The following is a 22919-nucleotide window of genomic DNA, read 5'->3' as shown; positions in this document are numbered from 1 at the left end:
GCAGAAATACACAAGATGGGATTTGAACCCACAACCTTGTGAATCTCAGTCACTCTTCCTTACCACCCAGCCACTGTGCTACCGATGCTGAACCTAGTTTAAACAATGATCTTGACTTTAAATGCAGTACAATGCGGTATAGGCTACAGTATAATACTAGAATTACAAGGATATGTCGTATATGAAGAGAAACTATTGCGTGGAGAACACGATAAATAGATTATAGACCTCATAGTTGGTCTATACAGGATAGACCTCGTAAAAGACCTCGGGGGACCTCGGTCTTTTACTCGGTCTATATATCCTGTATAGACCTCCTAACCTGTCTATAATCTATACGTATTGGAAAGGCTTCCTGTCTGAAGCCTTTCCATACTGGTACTCGATGTTCCAGTTTTGTGACACGAGAATGGCACGAGAATTAGTGTACCGCTGAGTGTACCGCTATACACGTGGTCGACACGTAGTCGACACGTTGTTGATACTTTTTTGACACGCGACCCCGTCAACGGTCTGCTTGTGCCAATGCCACTCGGTAAACGTCGATGTCGCGTACGACAAAGACGACTATCCCGTACGCGAAATAGTTGAGAATTGCATGACGTGGACCTGACGGCAAGGACAACTGCGAGGAGGCCCCTTTCGGTACCCCTGACGGGAAGGAGAACTGCAGAAGTCGACGAAGTCGAACGAGGAGGCCCCTTTTCCGTACCCCATACTGCAAAGTGCCATTGATGGATACCTTTTGCACCTGGAACGACCCCTTAAACGCTGTCGCGGCGACTATCCCGTACGCGAAATAGTTGAGAACTGCTGACGTGGACCTTTTGCACCTGGAACGGCCCCGTAAACGCTGTCGTGTCGGCGGAGTGAATGTGCAGGGTACTAGGGTGAAAAGAATTGCTGCAAAGACGTCCCCTCTACTAGGCTCTAGGCCTTTGCCTTTGGAGACATCGTCGGCGAACTGAATGCGCAGGGCGAAAAGAATTGCTGCAAAGACGTCCGCTCTAGGCCTTCGGAGACATCGTGGGAACTCCTTCCGGTACTATACAAACTGCTGACGTGGCCGTGGACATGTACTTGGAGAGTCATGGTGGGACTTCATGTACATGGATACATGGTGGGAATTCCTTCCGGCACCCCCGTACCGCAAAGCCAACGGTGGGGAAGGAGAAGTGCAGACGTGCAGGAAGACGAACGAGGAGGAACCAGGACGAGCGAGCAATGGCAGGACTAGCTGGACCGTAAGTAATAGCTGAATTGTGCATGACAACTTGACATCCATGCGGCACTCGCCACTTGCCACTGCATATTTCTTGTCCACTAACAATGTCTCTCCTCTGCCCCCTGTGTGCCCACGGCCCTGTTGCTGAATTGGCCCGATGAATCGAATGTCTTCCGCAACTGGAACGGCCCCGTGAACGCTGTCGCGTCGGCGACTGAATGCGCAGGAGGGAAAATATTGCTGCGAAGACGTCTCCTCTAGACCACGGTAAGGCACCCCATTGATATGTTGCCAGTGTGTGCCAGGGTATCGCGCGATGGTGAATGAGGAATGAGGAAGGGTACGGTGGGACTGTAGACCTGTTACCTTCTACTAACACGTTATCAGGTGGAGAGTGTCTTGTACTCACGTTATCAGGTCGAGAGCGTATTGTAGTCACTCTCTCTATTCCTGCACTTCATTACGTTTAAGGTGTACGTATAACTTCTCAAAAAAATGTAATGGTCTACAGTCGTGTCGGAAGGGTACGGTGGGACTGTAGACATGTTACCTTCTAACACGTTATCAGGTGGAGAGTGTCTTGTACTCACGTTATCACTATATCAGGTCGAGAGCGTATTGTAGTCACTCTCTCTATTCCTGTACTTCATTACGTTTCAGGTGTACGTATAACTTTTCCAAAAAATTTAATGGTTCACGTCTTCAGATAGAGAGCGTATTGCACCCACTGTCTAGTCTCTGTAGTGCATTGAGATTTTGTTGATCGAACATGAAATGGATACACAGACAAAGCCAGGCCAAGTACATGGCGAGATGTCGCCAGAAGAACGTCTTCAGGTAGAGAGCGTATTGCACCCACTGTCTAGTCGATTTTGTGGATCGCACATGAAATGGATACACAGACAAAGCAGGCCAAGTACATGAGAGAGTGGACGATGTGCAGATCGACACGGCCTGCGGGTACTTCATTAAAGTTACCCGTGACATAACTAGGATAAAAGTTAATCACTGCAAAAACATTGCCAAGTATGTGAGCACTTTGGACTTGACAGAAGAGTGCACGGGCGACGTTGACAAAACATACTGCGGTGACTGTCCCTATCATGACAGCAGGGCACATCGCACGCAGCATCGCAGATCGTGTCGAATTGCGCATCATAATACAGTGGTCCCTCTATAATCCGGCACCGTTTGTGCCACGGAAATCTGCTGGATTGAGGAGGGTGCTGGATTAACAAATCGGATTTACTGCTGCAATGCGCATGAAAAGGACATTTTGGCTACTGAAAATTGTGCTGGTTTATCAAGGGTGCTGGTTTATAAAGTGCTGGATTAGAGAGGGACGACTGTATTGCAAAATTGCTCCTGTGCATGCAAGTGGATTTCATTGCACTTCTCAGTTTGGGAAATGCTCGATTATGACAATTCTCCGTGTGAGTGCACTAGCCCTGAACAGACATGGGTGTCTCATAGCCTACCTCACGACCTTCTGCTTCCTTTCTTCATCACTTGTATCTTGCAGGTATATCATCCCGTGACGACCACATTGAAGTCTGAATTTGAAGTGTGAAGATGCTTCAGCAACCACATCGTACCTTTCCATTGCTTTCATTGTGCTTCTACTGTGCATGTGTGTAACTTGTGGGGTAAACATGTGATGACATTGTATGCTGGCGACACGGTCAGGTGTTCATGCGTCTAACGTACACCTGCATGTTATGCATTGAAAAGGGTTTGCCACATGCGATCCTGGGACGAGTATCAGGTCCGCTTTGTCCTGTGTGGGCTGTATCAGATTGCTGTTCACTTCTCTATCTGTTGGATATGTGACTTTCTGCAAGTTTCTGGTGTATGATGGCCACGTCCTTGCTTGTCACTTTGTATGATATTACATTCTGTATTCGCTGCTTCCATGGCATGGTCTGCAAACTGCAATCCTTGGGCAAATGTCATGTTTGCTATGTTGTGCTTTGGCCGTCAGCTTGTCTACACGCTGTAGTTGAATTATTTTTGTTTCACAACTGACTTCCTCAAGTACGGTGGCCACTGCTTTGCATGGCATTATACATGAAGAATTTCCTGTTTGTGTCGTGTGCATGTGCGTATGTGTGCGTGGCCACGTGTGTGTGCCGTGTGCATACACATGTTTGTGTATCTGTGTGCGGGGTAGCGAGGCGGGGAGGGCTGGTATGTATCAGTGTGTTATTGCAGTCGCATGGCTACATACAGTACATCACGCGCGTGGTCAACATGTTTACCTTCGGTTGGGGTGGGGAGGGAACGGAAAAAGAGCTGAAATTATCCATATAAAAATCGCTCTGTGAGCGGTTCTGAAAAACCTTTACTGGTACTGCCCCGTCGTAAAAGTAAGAAATTAGAACTGGCCCATTGTCCCCCCAAATGCGAACTGATCCACCTAAATCGCGAATGACGGGACCCGAACGCACCAGTAGCACGAGGTTCCTACCTGTGGATGCAGATGGGGACGTTGGTCCGGACCATAGGCCATGTACTGTACTAGCGGTAGGCTTCCCTATCAAAATAATAAATTCTACTGCTACTACTGGTGTTACCCTATGATAATTGCCGTGATCCTGTGCCCTCCCGACCTCGTGCTACTGGTGCGTTCGGGTCCCGTCATTCGCGATTTAGGTGGATCAGTTCGCATTTGGGGGGACAATGGGCCAGTTCTAATTTCTTACTTTTACGACGGGGCAGTACCAGTAAAGGTTTTTCAGAACCGCTCACAGAGCGATTTTTATATGGATATCCCACTTATGGGCTCACCACACCTCGGTAAGTGGTTGAAGAAAAGTTGCAGACAAGTACATCAGCGACTCAGCGTACCCAACCACCAAACTACATTGTAGCTACATGCACACTGTAGTCTACGGACTATCCATATGAAGATTGGTAATGTCATGCGATAACGTCAAATCCGCCATATATGGGAGCCAGTTGGGGTGGCAAAATGCCCAAAGCGGGTACCGGGTACAGAAACCCATTATTATAGAAGGATTTGGGGTGACGCACGGCAAACCCCCAGCAACTATCGCCCTATCTCATTGCTCTCTACTTTATCGAAAGTGTGCGAACGTGTTGTATATGACATCATTTATGATCATGTTCGCATTTCACTTTCGCCAGCACAGTCGGGCTTTTGTCGGGGTGACTCCACCAGGTACCAGGTTACCCGCCTCGTGCAAGACATCCACACCGCCCGGAACGCCCATAACCATGTTGGTTTAGTTTTCTTCGATCTCGCAAAGGCCTTCGACACTGTTTGACACAGGGGTCTCTTAGCTAAGCTGCGAACAGTATATCGCATTGATGGCAAGGCAATCGGCTGGCTCTCATCGTATCTCTCTAACCGACATCAGCTTGTACGCCTCTCAACTGTGTTATCGGAGCCTTTACCCGTTACTTCTGGAGTCCCCCAGGGTTCAATCCTTGGGCCACTGCTATTTCTCCTGTATATTAATGACCTCCCCGATATTGCCCCTGGTGTCAGCCTTTTCGCTGACGACACAGCTCTGCTTTGCTCCAATGCTTGCCCTATACGACTGCACGAAGCCATGCAAGATAGCATTGGGAAAGTTATAACCTGGATGCATGATTGGAAGTTGCAGCCAAACGTTGATAAAACGGCAGCTATGTACATTTCCCCGTCTCCCCCTTCCCTGCCACTTTGTTTTCCTTCTTCAAGTGTTGCTATTCGTATTGTTGAAGAGCATAAGCATCTTGGCGTTATTATTGACTCTAAATTGTCGTGGTCACCCCATGTGCAGTATGTCTGCAAGCGCACAAGCTCCATCCTTGGGGCTCTTCAAGCCCACTGTAGACATCTTCCTCTTTCTTGCAAACGCTTGTTTTATCGTTGCTATATATTGCCCTTACTTGACTACTGTGATACTGCTTGGTCTGGCATAACTACTACTGTATTGAACAAGCTAGAAACCCATAACCGCATGCTCCTTAAAATCTTATTTAGCAAAGATCGTCGCTTTCCCTCCGCTAGTCTTTACGAAATTGCCAAGATCAGTCCCCTTTCCACTCGACATAAGTACCACCTCTGTGTTCTCATACATAAAATATTACTAAATAAAATACCCTTGCATATGCAGGCTTATAATTGGTTCTCCGAAACACGGAATACCCGGAACTCACTCAGTCTCCCACGCGCTGCCTCCACCCTATTCACTAGATCCCCGATCTTTGCTGGCTATGTGTTTTGGGCAACATTACCAACGCAGGCCAAGACCAGCACGTCGATGGATAATTTTGTTGCTAAAATCTCTGCTCAATTATAGGTTTCATGTATATCCTGCTGGTTTGTCTCCTCCTTTGCCTTCTTTGCCTCTTATTTGTATTCTTTTATCTGTTTTACTGCTGTGGTTGGCTTTCACCCTTGTCTCAGTTTTACTGGCCGTCATCATGATGTGCCATGAGATAATGATATAAATACAAAATACAAAACGTACTATCTGACTTGTATCGCATAAAGGTGCGGAACGTGCAAGTATTTGTGGCAAGCATCTTCATATGGATATGTCTAGTCTGGGGACTAGCTAGGTGGTTGTTGGGTACACATAGTTCTACGAGGCCTAGCGCTAGCACTGCCCCTGGAGCCTCTTTAGGACCTCGTACAAGTGATTTGCGCCGCTTTGTCTTTGTTGTTGTTGTTGTTGTTGTTGTTGTTGTTGTTGTTGTTGTTGTTGTTGTTGTTGTTGTTGTTTGGCTTTATTTAAAGTGCAGTTCCAAAACAGGCCTAAACCTAATGACAATGGTCCCTCTGATAATAAGAGAAAAGAAAAATATATAAAAATAAGCAGACAAACAGAACCAAGAAGAAGATACAGCTGTAGTTAGATAACTAATATGAGCACGGCAGCAGGGGAAAAAAGTCACAAGCACAAGTCACAGTCTTTAGTTAACGCGGCTAGCCGGCTGCCAAAGAGTATTTCCAAACTTAGAACAATGCAATTATTTGGACCATTTGCACGTTCCATATTGTCTAGATCTAGATTGGGCTACTAAATCGAAGTGCAGCATGTTTGCCTTTTTCTTGCCGTGTTCAGTTTTTCAGGTCCTTTATACTATCAGAATTTGACTATGCATCTGCTGCCTATGCCCCTTTCTTATCGTCTTATCAGGATAAGCGCCTAAATAGTTTGTTCAAACGTGCGGCTCGCTCGGTGTGCAGGGCAGCCCCTCGCACTCACACGGCTCCCTTACTTGAACGCATGAATGCCCATACCCTCAGCATATACACCCACATGCACATTCTTGTATTCATTTGGCGCTGCCTGAACAAATCTTCAAGTACTCTGTTTGCAAGCTTTTTCACCCGTAGTCCCTCTCTCCGAACACGAGGAGGGAGCAGCAAGTTACTCATCATTCCTGTCTCCCCCACTGCATCCTCAGCTAAGCGCATTAGCCATGCTGGAGCTATCCTGTGGAACCAGCTCCCAGACACAGCACGCCTCGAAAGAAAGCGCTCCACTTTCAAATCGCTAAGCCTGGCCTTTTTGTTAGGCAGTACCGTCAACTAGGATGAACTCATCTGCTTCACTACCTCTCTCTCTCTCCCTCTCTCTCTCTCTCTCTCTCTCTCTCTCTCTCTCTCTCTCTCTCTCTCTCTCTCTCTCTCTCTCTCTCTCTCTCTCTCTCTCCTCTCTCTCACTCACGTTTCTTCCCGGTTGCCGTGCTTGTGACTTTTTTTCCCCTGCTGCCGTGCTCATATTAGTTATCTAACTACAGCTGTATCTTCTTCTTGGTTCTGTTTGTCCGCTTATTATTATATATTTTTCTTTTCTCTTATTATCAGTGGGACCATTGTCATTAGGTTTAGGCCTGTTTTGGAACTCCACTTTAAATAAAGCCAAACAACAAACAACAACAACAACATCTGAGCTACACCCGCACCGAGAGGCGCACTAGAGGGCAATCATTCTCTTCACTTTCTTTGCCCGCTGCTACCACTAGATATGGCATGTTCTGCATTTCTTTCCTTGGCGCTGATAGGTGGAATTCTCTGCCTGTCTCGTCTCGTCAGGTTGAGCATCTATCCGTTTTTGTTTCGCTCTGTAAAGAGCACTTAGGGTTCCCTGTAACAAGACGGCAACGTCTGCAGGGCCTTCCCTATCAAAATAATAAATTCCACTACTACTACTACTACTAGTACTACTACTACTACTACCCGCATCTAGAACACTGAACTCCAACACGTGCATGTGGTTGGATACCCCCTAGTGCAGTTACCTCTACCACTGCGCCGCTTTGGGACCCCTTCCAGGGGCTTTTATCGCTGAGTTTGCCTTTTTGTACAGGTGAGTTTCTTCTTGCATGCATGGCTACCACTACCGTATACCGTAAAGTACCGCCAGAGCGCCCCACCATCTCATCCTTTCGTGGTCGTATTGTGGAGGTGGTCTGCTGTCTGTAGGTCATACGACATGAACCTTGTACACATATTGCACGTTTTGCAGAAAATCCGTACCTTCGAGCGGACACAAGCTCCACACAAAACCCTGCCAAGCGTGACCTTAGTACACTGAGATTCTCACATCGTACAAACTTCGTTGCACTCTGCCATACGATTTTCCTTTCTCAGGCTGTAAAATCAAGGTGGGGCGCTCTCGCGAGACGGGGCGCTCTGGCGTTACTTTACGGTAGTAGTGCAACCCTGACAGCTAGTAGTTTAGTACCCCGTGATTTTTTCTGTTCCGTGATCACGACCAAGTGAATTGATCAAAAGGGACCCAGCTGTCGAATCTTGCCGAGTAGCCTTTCCACCTCATAAGGGCTTGTTTCTTCTTGTTATCCTTTCGGAGCACTTTCTCGATCCGATCGATTTCTGCGATACACATCATATAGTATGTTAGCCACTCCATATTCGTCTTCATGTATATAAGGGGTTTCTGTACCCGCTTTGGGCATTTTGCCACCCCAACTGGCTCCTATAATTATAATTATGGCGGATTTGACGTTATCGCTTAACCTCAATACTGTGTATAAAAAGTGGACAGGTGGGCCAGCACACTCATTTCTCAAGAAGCCAGTGCAGGAGCTGCTCCAGGTAAAGCAAGAGAGCCTTGATGTTGGCTTGTCGCTCCCCGCCCCCAGCTTCTTGTTTGTCTAGTATGTGTGTATGTGTGTGTGTGTGTGGGTGTGTGTGTGTGTGTGTGTGTGTGTGTGTGTGTGTGTGTGTGTGTATGTGTGTGTGTGTGCGTGTGTGCATGTGTGTGTGTGTGTGGGGGGGGGGGGTGTATGTGTGGGTGTGTGTGTGTGTGTGAATGTGTGTGTGTGTGTGTGTGTGTGTGTGTGTGTGTGTGTGTGTGCGTATATGTGTGTGTGTATGTTTGTGGGTGTGTGTGTGTCTATGTGTGTGTGTCTATGTGTCTGTGTCTATGTGTGTGTGTGTGTGCGTGTGTGTGTATGCGTGTGCGTGTGTGTGTATGTATGTGTGTGTATATGTGTGTGGGGGGGGGGCGTTCGTGCGTAGTTGTCCCTTCTTCCGTGTTCTTCCTCCACTTCTGTTGACTTCCTTTGCTCGCCTCCGTGTGCTATTTTCGTTTTGACAGAAGTCTGACAAGTTGAAGGTGGGCGTGATACGATATTGTCTAAGCCGTGCTCGCACTGTCGCCTTACAAAATGGTAAGAGTTGTGTTCGGTGTCCAAGCCCGGTTTTTGACATGACTGTACTAAGTACATCGTAGTTGTACATTTGGAAGTACAATTGTTATTATTTACATAAGTTTGTATTTACTGCAATTTTATGCCATTAGACTGTATTCAGAGCCATTAAAATAATTCAAAAAATGGTAAGATCTACTATTAGAGAGGTTAAGTAACACGTTGTTTTGCCTTTTTTTCAAAACGCAGTGCAAATCTCACGTTACGTGTAAATTTTAGAGGTTAAGTTACACGTGCGACATGACGTGAAATTTTACCTGGCAGGATTCGGGTTTAGTTCACACAAATATAATATCTTCCAACAAACTCGATAAAACTCCGGTGACTCACACAAATTCGGTCGGGATAAGGGGCCATCGGTAAATATCGATATTTATTTAGAAACCAAAACTAGTCGTTTAGAGGGGAGGGGGCTGAGCGCCTGTTCGTTTCTCGAAAAATATCAATGTACATTTTTGCGTGCGTGAGCAAAAGTATGCTATGTTCCATTTGTATGTGTTCGTTTCTCAGGGAGGGGGAGGGGGGGTGGGGGGGGGGGGGGGGGTTGAAGAGAAACGACAAGTTTTCGTTTCTAAATAAGTATCGGTATTTACGGAAGGCCCCTAACCAAGCGAAACTCCCAAAAACCCACGTCACAAACTTACGTGCGGGACAGTCAACTCACGTAAAACAAGTCAAATTTTACGTGAGTTTTTTTAAATTTGTGACGTAAAAGCTCACAGACGTTAGAATTTTACATGAAACTTAACCTCTCTATTATAGTAAGTGTGATGAGATCAGCTCGCAGAGTAGAGTCCGAATGCTTCACTACCTTGTCATTGGGAAGAAATTTCCATTTGGATTGTGCGAAGCAAAACAAAGTTTAAAAAAAAGAAGATCTGGTGAAGGTTTATGTCCAGCAGTAGCTGAATTTCGAGGCGCTTGCACAGGCGTGTATGGCGTACATGTACATACAGCTGTGCTCCGTTCATGTATACTAATTGACCAGTGCTCTGCGAAAACCGACCTTAGGTGCTATTTTGGCGAAATTGAGTTTGTGCTGGATTGTTGACCCATGACCCTTTCTTCAACTTCTGGTGAAGTTTAAGGTGGATTGCATACATATTCAGTTAGATACAATGACAATTTCTTTGCACTTTTCCTGCAATTTTTGGAGGAAAAATAGCACACACAAGCGGAAAAACCGTCAGAGATCAAATTCCATTACACAGTGTTTCACCGTTCAAGCAACGGATCATCAGATGGATGATCAAACAAAGTATGATACACTGGTTATATACTCAGAAGGTGTGAACTCCGTCACTATGGAGTGTGAAGATTATCATTATGTCGGGTCCCGGATGTGACAAGTCCACCCTCATCTAGCACCTAGGCAATCTGTACAATGCATCATGAAAAATGGACTTGTCACATCCGGGACCCGACATAATGATAATCTTCACACTCCATAGTGACGGAGTTCACACCTTCTGAGTATATAACCAGTGTATCATACTTTGTTTGATCATCCATCTGATGATCCGTTGCTTGAACGGTGAAACACTGTGTAATGGAATTTGATCTCTGACGGTTTTTCCGCTTGTGTGTGATGAAGCTCTGCCTCGCTTGCATTGAGCACTCTCCGCAGTTTGAGACCATTCCCTTGTGTGAGGAAAAATAGCAAAAATCCAGGATTTTATGCTACATTTTGGAACCAATGCTATCAGAGTTCAAGCAGGATGATTGCAACCAAACTTTGCAGAATAAATCTGTATGTCATAATCCTCAAAAGGAAAGGTTTATGATGGTATCGGATCTTGCTGTTGTGGAGATAGACACATTCTATCTCTGTTCTGTGGATGGTGTTGCTCACGAATCTGGTGGAAGAGGTATTTGGCTCTGTTTGAGGATATGCCAGCCGGAGTGATGCGTAGAGGCAGGTGCAAAGTAGTGAATAAGCTAGGTACAATGCCGGGTTAAAGGATCATGATTGATAGTTTTATATGGTACTGGTAGTTAGAACATCTAGTTATGTCTACATCAGCCACACACATTGTTTCGTAATCGGTGATATCATGGCAGTCTCTTTTCCAAATCTTGCCAAACGTACTGTATGCAGCTTTGTCACCAGGCTTTGTGAACGCCTGGTGAACAAGCTTCTTCGTAGTGATACTGGGCAAATACATGTATGTTGGTACTGGCTTGTTGTGCCCATGTGGAGCCGCAGGTTAAGGGAGGCCATGAACTATAGCATAATACTAGCATAGCATAATGCTCTATAAAATGCTTCAGCTCCACAACATCTTCCACAGGCAGTGCATTCCAGAGTTCTGTGTTGGGCGGATTTCACTTGCACTGACAGCAGCCTGTAGATTTCAGCACCCATGGCTTGATCCTGGAGGCACACACAAAGACTTCCTGACATGCATGTACATGACTTCCACACCAGCCAGTGACTGTACTCATGGTACTTCAGTAGTTCAGAGTAGTATTGTTGAGCCCCATCTATCACATCTCCCAGCATGCTGGACGCGCTGGGTAGCCTCACCTGTCACCACGTCTCCTGAGCACGTCTAGCTTTCTGCCTACACACAAGCAGCGATCTGTCTTGATCAAGACCTGCGCTGTGTGTGCTGTAAGTGTAAGCAAGGTTTCAAGTGTCACGCTCTTGAAACAGCACCAGTGCGGAACACCTACAGCGCGTGTCAAACTTGTGACGCGCCTCCTGGATTGTAGACAGTACTTGAACCGATTTTTCTTGGTGTGCACTCTGTATATAGCCGGCATTGAGGGGCTGGGCTGGTGGCACAACCGACGCCTGATCGAAATTCTCCTCCGCATCACCGTCCAGCTCGATCAGCGTTACGTCCTGCGATTCCACATCCGACTCTCCTCGGCACTGCTGTCATCAGAACTGCGAATCGACCAGGCAAAAAAATGACTATTCATCGCGAAGGAGTTCGGCTAAAACCTCTGGGGAGAAGCCCACAGCAATTTGAGCTAGCGACCGTCTTCTGCTTCGTTCCGCCATGACTCTCACCTTGTAATCTTCACAAATCGACAGATCGTGACGCTTTGTTCTTTTTCTCGAAAAAATTACGAAGCACCTAAGGTCGGTTTTCGCAGAGCGCGGGTCAATTGGTGTTAGCTCTTAACTAAGTTAGTCACGCCTTCTTCTACATCAGTTGTACACAATGTCTTCATGCCTTAGTAAATAGAAGTGTGATTCAGCCAGCACTTTTTTTGGTGTGTTTTGTGTCCCATTGCACCGATACCTCGCGTCGGCTGAGGGCAAAAAGCCTCACCATCACTATGCTCCCACTATGCAACTTTTTGTCTTTGCCTGTGAGCTGTGATCATTTAAAAAAAAACAAAAAAAAACACAAAAAACAATCGTAATGCACCGTTGCATCAGTGCACAGACCCTTGTAGTAGCACTGTGTGCTGGACGTCTTGATTGTCTCCATGCCAGCCGTATCATGCGCAACTGTGTTATACATGTACCATTGTATCGCTTTATCCTCATATAAATCGATATGCTTTGATTCCGCCCTGCTCGGTCGACGGCGATAACTACGGTTTGCCCTACTGCACATTTATGGGGGATGGCACTGTACTAATAAGGAAACCTTCCCTTCAGTGTTCTTTTTCCACGTATTTACATGTACTTGTGAAATTAACACACACTTCCTTTGCACAATTAAGGTGAAAAAGTATTCAAAACCCTCAGATATTAGATGGAGAGCCAAGGGTTAATTTATACAAAAGAGAAAGACCAAGGAACTTCAAGTTATCCAGGCCCTTTATATTGCGTTGTCTCTATGGCAAGCATGGACGCGCAAGTAGCTACCCAGGCCAAATGAATATGCATGAACTGATGAATTACATGAATTAATATATTGTGGGCCTAACAATATCTTAATAGGGCAGTCCTCACAGACTCAAGGCCTTCTTACGGGGTACCCTAGGAATTAAAGTAATGCATGGCGAAATCGGGATGGTGATTGCATATTGCCTGATGAATGCCGATTTTGAATCCTTATTGTTATTACTGCAGGTTGCACGGATCCACGGGGCCAGCCTCGTCTTTGGACTGCTCGTATTGGCAATGTATGCTATAGGAACTATACAAGCTGAAACAGGTAGGTGGGAAACCAAGGGACAGTCATTAATACCTAGAAGATATATGTATGTAAACACAACAGAACAACAAGGACAATCAAGGCTTGTTTGCTGCTACTTTAAGTTTCATGCTTACGCAATCATCAGGCAACATGAAGATCGGGTGCCGACCATGCCGGTATATATGCCAGGAGAGGGTGGTATAAAAAGCTGTGTGAGACTGTGGGGGCTAGCGCAGTAGCGGTGATGTTTTAGGCAAAGGGCTGTGGTGTGCAGAGTGTGTGGTTGTTGAAGGCAGGGGCTAGCAGTGCAGTGTGAGCGCGAAGTGTGTGGCTGGTGTGGGCAGGAGGTGGTGAACAATGCGTGTGGATGTTGTAGGCAGGAGGCTGTACAGCTAGCAGTGTGATAATAGCGCAATGTAAATGGATATGTCTGGTGTGGGCAGGGTGTTATGAGCAAGGTGTGTGAACGTGAATGGAGTGGGCAGGAGGCTGTGGAGACATGTTTAGGTGACACCGTGGTTTTTTAGGAGATACTTGTTCTCGTGTCGGCACTTGGACACCATTTCGGAGCGCTTGTTGAGGCTGGACGGTGACCCTAGCGTGTTCAGGATGTGATACTTTTCTCTGGTACAGAGGGAACACCGCTTCGTGATGTTGGAGTATGCCCGGGCACGATCTTTTATCCTCCATTCGACTTCGTATTGGGCGTTGGATTTCTTCAGCTTCCAGATGTAGTTGGAGAACTCAGTGCAGCTGGAGTACTTCTCGTATCTTGTTGTAGTCATGTGGTTGGCATGGCGTGACTTGAATGGTGGCGCCGACATACCGGTGTATTCCTTTTTGGTGGGGCCTGACGTTATGGATGCCACATATATCAGCTCCGTCGTTTGGCATTCACCGTTGAGTGGACAAGATGGCTTGTCTCGGCAGTTGCAGGGCTTTTCCGGTTTTTTCGTTTGCGGGCAGAGGACCGCTTTGTTGTGGCTTTTGATGCGTGCAGCCATATTTGGCATGCAACTGTAGCTTATCTTGATGGTGTTTTTTGTGAATATTTTTCCGAGCTTCGACTGCGGGGGGAAGTGCTTCTTAATGAGCGCGAGGAATCTTCCACCGATGTTTGTTTTCACATTACGGCTGTAGGGCGGGTTGTACCAAATCACCTTTCTCTTCCTTTTCTTCTTTTTGCTTGTTTTCTGTTTGAACTCTAGCGTGCTAGGGTGGCCGCTGGCGTTGAGGGCCTCCGCGTAGATGGGGATAGCATCACGGAACACCGCCTCTGAGCAGGAGATGCTTGCCAGTCGGTTGTTAATTCCAGCTGGGATGTTCTTAAGGACTTGCGGTGGGTGATTGGAGTTGACGTTGACATACAGTGGGGTGTCGTTGGGTTTTCGGTACGGTTGGTAGGTTCCTGTGGAGAGACTCATTGTGATGTCCAGGTAGTTAACAGCGTTCAGGTTGACGTCTATCGTGATTTTTAGCCCCAGCGTCTTGAAGGTGTCGATGACAGCTTTCCTTACTTTGTCCGCACTGTGGCCAGTGGCGTTACGGAGGACGGCAAGCCCGTCGTCTCTGTAGAGGCCTACCGAGCCGCTACTGAAGTGCTGTTCGAGTTTACCCAGGAGGAAGGCGCCGACCAGCTCACATGCTTCAGCGCCATCGAAGGATCCCATGGTAACATCGAACAGCCCGTCTCTGTTTTTCTTTGCCCATGTTCGGTTAGCTCCGAATAGCAGTGACTGCCTCGCGTGTAGTATTATGTCGGCGTCACAGTCAGGAATTGCCACGAACTGCTTAGCGTAGGCGAGGGCTAGGCTCAGCAAGTTTTCGGAAATAGATGGATAGAAATCCACTATATCGAACATCACGAACGTGTGGCTAGCCTTCTCCTCGATTGCCTTGAACCAGTTTATGACGGAGGATGTGTTTTTCCATAGGTTGATGTTGGGTTTGTCCCGCAGCGATTCCACTATGCCGCTCAGTATCTTTCTGCTGATAACGCCTATCTCCGGCTTCGCAGGGTTAATTAGGCGGCATGGTATGTTCCGGGGGAAGTTTTCTTTGTGGTCCTTGATGGTGACGAAAGCTTCTGCCTTTGCCATGGTGTCGATGCGGTCCTCCAGGCCCTTATCAGCAGCGATTTTCTTGGCCTCGTCGTTGATGGTGTCGTAGGAGCCTTCTGGTGCCGCTTGGTAGTTTCTTGTGATGTTGTCGTGGAGTAGCTTCCTGTATTCTTCTGGCGGCATCTTGTACAGGTTTCGTGTTTTGTCTGCGGGTACGATTATGTCGTTGGAGCTGCTGATCGTTTGTAAGTCTTCCTTCATCTTGTCCTGTAGTTCGTTATGCACGCTACGGTAAGTCACGCTGCCAATCATCTCATACATATCGTCTTCGAATTTCTTCATCTCGTCCACTTGCGGTGGGCATTTTCTTGTTTTGAATCCGAAGTTTTCTCCTTCTTGGTCGTCTTCTTTTCTGTCACCACGTAGGTAGAATATTGCTCTCCAGCGCATCCTCTTTATGAGTTGTTCCGTCCTTTCAATGAGACGTAGTGTGTACTCCTTGTGGCTGGGCAAGGGGATATTCTTCAGAGAGTATCCGAGGTTGACGCGCCTTGGGGTGTCCATTGTTGGGGTAGCACAGCTAAGGTAAGAGTGCTCTACCACGGGAAGTGGGAGCTAATTCACCGAAGGATGTACCCAGAGTGCTGACAGTGCTCAACACCACAAAGGCAGAGCGTAATACACAACAGAACAACAAGGACAATCAAGGCTTGTTTGCTGCTACTTTAAGTTTCATGCTTACGCAATCATCAGGCAACATGAAGATCGGGTGCCGACCATGCCGGTATATATGCCAGGAGAGGGTGGTATAAAAAGCTGTGTGAGACTGTGGGGGCTAGCGCAGTAGCGGTGATGTTTTAGGCAAAGGGCTGTGGTGTGCAGAGTGTGTGGTTGTTGAAGGCAGTGTATGTAAACAAAACGGCGAGGAGACAGTAATTTGATAACCGCAATCAACAAGACAAGCTGAATCGACAGTTGCGTATACTTTATTCATGCAATGCAAAAATCCTAGTTTTTCTCTACACTATTTCTTCCTACTTTCATCGTTTTATTGCACATTACTGCAATCGCCACGCAAAGTGGTCATTGGCTACCCCAGCCATGTATTGCTTGGAATAAAATAAATAAATGAATAAATGACATTGTCTTCACCGTTTTACATTGCATAGGTAAAGTATACACAAATGTCGACTCAGCTTGTCTTATTTATTGTATACATAATAATTATATATCATATATGCCATGACAACAACCATATCCTGATCATAAATTTTAATAATCCGCTGATCATGCATTTTGTAGTGAAACACACAAAACCTGGGCTTGTCACGCGTCTGGGTACAAATTACCCTTGTCTTGAGTAACGGATCACTGGCCCCATGTGTCTCAATGTACCTGGTGACAGACAGTCCATGCAAGGAAGTATAATGATACTGGCAATTCCACTAATATCTGTATACTAGGTGCAGTGGAAAGAAACACCAGACACACGTGGACAATTCTGCTAGCCCCAGCAGAACCATCGAGCGTGGCCGATGTGCCGAGCCTCGTAGGGGCTGTGGTTCGACGGCACGGACTCCCATGAACAACAGGCCAGCAGTGTTGGGCTCGAGTCAGCCAAAGTCTGGTTTTTTTATTCTATTTTTACTATGTTCACATTCCCAGCAAGGGGTGTGCGGATAATGCTCGAAAGGTGGCAGATTCTGCTCGAAAAGCAGTGAAATTGGCAGAACCATACAAACCTTATGGCGGGCAATTCCTCGAATTCTGCTCCATTTCTTTATCCACATACCAAACATGCATGAAACTTACCAGAAAAAGGACCGAATTCTGCCAAATTTTCTGCCGGCATCATCCGCATATGCCTATTCCCAGCTCGAAAATGATAAAGAAAAACAATGGTACTGAGACCAGGACGAACGTGACAACTACTGAGCAGGGGCTGCACCGAGACGCAGCAGTGATGGTGGGGCATTGATGGCTCTGCCGACCTGAGGTCTCGGCATCACGGCCAAAAGCACGCACCTTTAACCTGTGATGTTAGATTTATCAGTATGAAGCTGAAGAAAAAGCAGACTTGCTTGCTTTTTGAGAACCACTGTCAGGTCACGTATTCTATAAAATTTAATGTGGCAAAGGCCATGAATACTCACGAGTTCCGTATGACTTCTGGCTCTTTTGTATATCTTCTATACACACTTCGGTTGGGTTTCTATTTCTTCTATCTTTTCCAGGTATCCTGGAAACGTTGTGTTCGAGAACTTCTACACGGATTGCTAGCCGAGTACAACCCATTTATACCACGTACGCGGCAGCGGAACAGGACTGCCAGCGCCTGGCGCCGGTCTCTGCCAAATACTCTGACATTTTGAGTCTTGAGACGCTCTACTCCGAGTTATACTCCGAGTGCATAAAGAAGCATGTCCTGAAAATGTCTAAGAATGTCCGCCCGCCTCTCTGGGTGAAGAGCGTGTCACGAGGCACGACCAAAATGGCATCCAACCACCAGTGGTATAACATCAACTCGGATTTTACCTTCTTATGTGAATATGAAGTACCGATTGAGCCGATTGTGCAATTGAGTAAGTCCTCAACCTGTTCTTTGTTGAAAATTGAAGGAATCACACGGAAACGAGTTATGAAGCAACTATCCACGAGTGTAACAAGATAATAAGCAGTCAGGAAGTGCGATGGGCGCAAGTGTGTGGATGTGCATGAATATGTGTGAATGTGTGTGTGTGTGTGTGTGTGTGTGCGCGTGTGTGTGCGCACGCATGTGCGTGTGTGTGGATTCACATCGATTCACATTGCTTCGCCAGTTGTGTGGATTAGACCGTTATCTGGCGCAAGTCTTGATCTGTCTCATTCAGATGTTGTTCGCTATCGTTGCTATAAGAGAAAATCTGTGGATGCACATCCAGTGCATTTGCAGATTTGCGCGCTTCTCTTGCGACGGGCGTATACATGGTACATGGTACATGGTACATGGTGTGTGTGTGTGTGTGCGTGTGTGTGCGTGTGTGTGTGTGTGTGTGTGCAGGGCTGTCGGAAGGTATTTTAGTGTGGTACGGTCAGCCATCTGAAGTACAATTTACTCGTGGGGCAGGGGTTGCTAAGCCGAAAATTTTGGAAATTTAGAGCCCAAATCAGTGCATTTTATTGATTCACAGAGTACTTGGGGCAAATAGTGTTACGTTTACCGTAGTGACCGTACCGTGTCCCACGCCCCTGGTGTGTGTGCGTGTGTGTTCGTGCGTGCGTGCGTGCGTGTGTGTATGTGTGTGTGTGTGTGTGTGTGTCCCATATGGTGCGGTGGTATGTGCAGTCGATTTCCAATCCATAGGTTGCGGGTTCAATTCCCGACGATTATGGTCGCACACGTCTTTCTTCTCTTTCTCGGTCTCTTCCTGACTTTTCTTTCAATAACCTGGGTGGTTACCAACAGCTAGTGTATGCCGGAGTATGTGGTGTGGTGTGTGTGTAGAAAAAAAAGAAAAAAGAAAAATAGGGATTCACTGGCCAGAAAAAGTCACTTCAATCAGCTGTGTGGTGGATACCAGGCTAAAGAAAATAGTGGCGGTCAATTCATCAGCCTTGCAAGCTGTTGAATGGTGTAATCCCAGCACAAGTTGCTGTGTCTAACATAGCTGTTCGCTGTCATCGCTTCCGCGATGGGCAGGTCTGAGGTCTGAGGTGTGTCTGTGTGTGTGTGTGTGGTGTGGGTGGGTGGATGTGGATGTGTGGGTGTAGATGAGCAATGTTTCGATTTCTCTCTCTTGTCTTCTCTCTTCCTGTCGGTGTCTCCCGCTTCTGGGCCGGCATGGCCCTTGCTTCATGCATGCTTGTTCCTGTTGTTGTTGTTGTGATATGTAAGCACATGTACCTCTCTACTGTGTCGTGCCGCTACTCCGGCTTTGGCCACGTGACCACGATTTGTATCCCCATTTCTCCTTTATCCTTTCTTTTTTCTTTTTGCTAAAAGCTTTCTTCTCGCCGTGACCACGATTTTCTTCTTCATTTTCTTCTTCATTTCTTTTTTTCTTTCCTTCTTTTCTCTTCTTCCTTTGCTGAGAGCCTGCTGTTCCTATATTCTCTTTTCATCTGTGTCTGCTGCCGAGTTTCCCATTTCTGGGTTACTTGGACTTCATTCGCTTCCTTGTCATTAGACATGTTCAGTCCGTTCGGTTTGCGAATTAAAAAATAAGCAAAACCAACCACCGATACCTGGGCACAAAACTGACAGGCTACGGAGACATTCAACGACCTGAGGCCTAGCTCTAACACATCTCCAGGACGCAAACCAACAGCTTTCAGCTTGTGCCCTGTTACCGCTCGTTCTGACTGCTTATTATCTTGCGACAGTCGTGGATAGTTGCTTCATAGCTCGTTTCCATGTGATTTCCTCTGTTTTAATTAGATCTACTAGCTCAGAATCCGTGCTAAACCTGTTCTTAGTCCTCTTTTTCAAACAAGGTGAAGGAAAAATAAAGCTTAAAAGCTATATTTTTCCTTCTCCATACGCGCAGGCAGTATTTGTCTTGTCGTGTTCGCCCATGGTCATGTTGACAACAACAACAAGGCCGACCATACAAGGTGTTTCGAAACACTGCCACCAGTTGGGTTTCACAGACGAGCATAAACCTGTCTTACAGTCATTAAGACAAATACACAGACAGGTACTGCAATTTGCACGTATGAAGAAGATTTGACTTTGGGTTGTAGGATGTCAGACTCTTAATGCCTATCCATGCCATGATTTGTGTTGTCCTGTGTGGGTCATGCTGTGTTTAGAAATCTGCCCAGCCACCAAGTACTTTCCCCACCTGATCGAAGGAGAAACGTCGCCAGTGATCTGTCCCGAAGGTGAACTACCCTACGGTGGTACAACATCAACCTGTCGGGATGGAACGCACCATGTAACCGGCGATGAATACTGTAGAAGTGAGTGCAGTGGAAGTCGCTTTATAAATACGTATTCTGAGAGAGACGTAATATTGCTTTAGTACGAACATTATCCAGAGCATGGGTGTTTGTATCTGTTATTGCACGATTAAAGAGGTCATATGAAATATAGAACGAGTAAAAGAGGTCCCCCGAGGTCTTTTACGAGGTCTATATTTCATATATTGACCGATTATGAGGGCAATAATAGATTTATCACGACATAGCATACCTAAACTGTTTTGAGCTGTGTTTATAGGAAGAAAGGAATACTATTGTAATAGTACATAGTATGTGCATATGCCGTTTACATTGGACATTACTTCTCTATAAACAGAAGTTTTTAGTTGTCACTTGTAGTATGTTCCCCAAGTTCTTTGACTGAGAATCTGACAGTTTGGGTTCAAATCCCAACATTTGGCTTCAGATTTTTCTTCTTTCAGTTCTGATTTTTTCTAAGCTGAGGAAAAAGTTCTAAGTCCTCGGGCTAAGTGGTCAAAAATAAGTGGTCAATATAAACGGTCAATATATGCTGATATTTGACCGCTTATGTATATAATAAATGTAGAGCCGAAGGATTTATTGCAATTACATACCAGTATAAAAACCGAGGTCCCCCGAGGTAATTGCAATAAATCCTGAGGCTACTACTTCGAAGTACATTTATTATACATAATTATGTTGACCTTCGCTTTCCCTAAAAAGGAGTATTTTATAAACAGTATTTATTGGCCTTTATATAGTGGTATTTTATAAACAGTAGTTATTGGCCCAAAAGCCAATAAATACTGTTTATAAAATACCACTAAGGCCAATAAATACTGTTTATAAAATACTATTTTTAGAGAAAAGTGCTGTGCTGCATGAAAAAGTACAGTGGTATTTATTGAGTCAAGCAAGTTTATTTGAATTTGATACTGTTGATGGCGTGGTCACGAATGAATGTGGGTATTTATCAAAGGTCAATATATAGGCCATTCACACGGCGAGCAAACTCACTTTTATCGTACTGTTTCCAAGGATATTCACTCGGATACGATAAACTTGGACTCACGCGTGCAACTGATTTTTTATCTTGGCCGAGGCCCTTTTGCTCGCGATTATCTTTGCACGCCAGGAAAAGTGTCGGTTGTTTAAAGTGCGTACTGCAAATGCAGTGCTTGAACTAAGGAAAATTCAAAATTTAACATTTCCCGGCATTTTCGGGAGGTCACTATGGATACACTAGAGAGGTTTTGCATTCCGAATTTCGGAATGATTTTCGACTGTGCTTTTCCGAAAAAAGCGCGTTCCGAAAAACGGTATTTTCAGTGTTTTGCATTCCGAAAATCTGATTCGACTTCGTTTCCAAGGGTTGCCATGCAAAACAAAATGGAGAGCGTCGAAGGGGTTGAGCAGGATCAAATCCATGTGCGCAGGTCAAACTGAATTTGGGTGCGGTTCGAAGACGAGGACGGACTGATGGTGGACCAAGTGATCCAACAACTGAAGACGAGGTTGGCGAACTACTGTCTTGTACTGTTAGTAGGCTCCAGGGCAAAGGAAGATAGAGTGTGATGAAGTGTGAGAAGATTAGTCAACATGGCGAGATCAGCGAGAGCAGCAAAACCAGCAAAAATCAAAACTACATACGTGGAAATTTTTTCAAATAATCGAGAGCAGCAGAAAACAAAAATACAAACATGAAAAATACACTTTTTTTGTATTCAAATATGCACTCCCAAACATGAAAGAGCCGAAAATCTATTTTCGGAAAACCATGCACTTTCGCCATCACACTTCCGAAAGTTCGACTACTTTTTCGACTGCTGCCGCCACATTCCGAAAATAATTCCGAAATTCGGAATGCAAAACCTCTCTATTGACAGTTGCAAAGTTTGCCCAGCACCGTCTGAACTGGATCACGGTTTGCCCGTGTTTTCTCGGTCACACGCATGCAAATGTTTGCACGTCGTGTGAATGGCCTATTAGAGATCACAAGTTTCTGTGGGGGTCAATAATAAGAGAGTGATAATGGTTCATACGTCCACATAATTATTTATTTTACGTTTTTGAAAAGAAAAAGGACCAAGGAGCATAAGATAATCCTTGGCTCTCCATCCGAGTTCGTTTTTAAGAGTTGGGTTTGTGAATAAAAGTAAAAAAATTAAAAAATTAAATTCATACCTTCATGTACATGTATGTGTTGTTGTGATAAAAGGTAACTCTGGCATCGAGTACTCTTTCCTGCTGGGGGGGGGGGGGGGACCCGGGGGAGGGTTATGTTTTATCAGAGTTCCACTTCAGTGATGAGCAATTCTGATCTGACTTGTCTTGCTGGATATACACATGCTTGCTGGTAAAATTCAACAGACAGGTACTACAATTTGCAGGCATGAAGAAGATTTGACTGTGGTTTGTAGCCTCGGAGGATGTCAGACTCCTGATGCCTATCCATGCCATGATTTGTGTTGTCCTGTGTGGTTCGTGCTGTGTTTAGAAATCTGTCCAGCCACGGAGTACTTTCCCAAACTGATCGAAGGAGAAACGTCGCCAGTGATTTGTCCCCAAGGTGAACTACCGTACGGCGGTACGACATCAACCTGTCGCAACGGAACACACCGTGTAACCGGTCTTACATACTGTAGAAGTGAGTGCATTGGAAGTCGCTTTATAAATACATACATGTATTCTGGCGAGACGTAATATTGCTTTAGTACCAACATCATCCAGAGCATGGGTGTATCGATTCATACGTCCACATAATTATTTATTTTACGAGTTGGGTTTGTGAATAATAGTGAAAAATATATGTTGGACTCAGTAGAGCGTCCAGCCCCTATATGATGTCCAACCCCTATATAGAGTCCATTGGTCCAAAATCACTGTACAGAGTCCAAACTTGGAATCAACTGT

At 45.8% G+C, this 22919-nt stretch overlaps 1 protein-coding gene across 1 annotated transcript; it reads left to right on the top strand.

The window, feature by feature from the left end:
- Positions 1–8270: 8270 nt before the first annotated feature.
- On the top strand, positions 8271–22709 carry LOC135821668 (uncharacterized). Its single transcript, XM_065334667.1, has 6 exons — positions 8271–8303; positions 8809–8881; positions 12957–13041; positions 17318–17665; positions 19875–20024; positions 22504–22709. Exons 2-6 carry the CDS (start codon positions 8879–8881, stop codon positions 22707–22709), a joined length of 792 nt encoding a protein of 263 aa, XP_065190739.1. The 5' UTR covers positions 8271–8303; positions 8809–8878.
- The last annotated feature ends 210 nt before the right edge of the window (positions 22710–22919 follow it).

Source organism: Sycon ciliatum, chromosome 7, assembly GCF_964019385.1.
Source record: "Sycon ciliatum chromosome 7, ocSycCili1.1, whole genome shotgun sequence".
NCBI classification, from domain to species: domain Eukaryota; kingdom Metazoa; phylum Porifera; class Calcarea; order Leucosolenida; family Sycettidae; genus Sycon; species Sycon ciliatum.
Note: the sequence above shows the minus strand (reverse complement) of the source record. Positions and strands in the feature narration are given on the sequence as shown.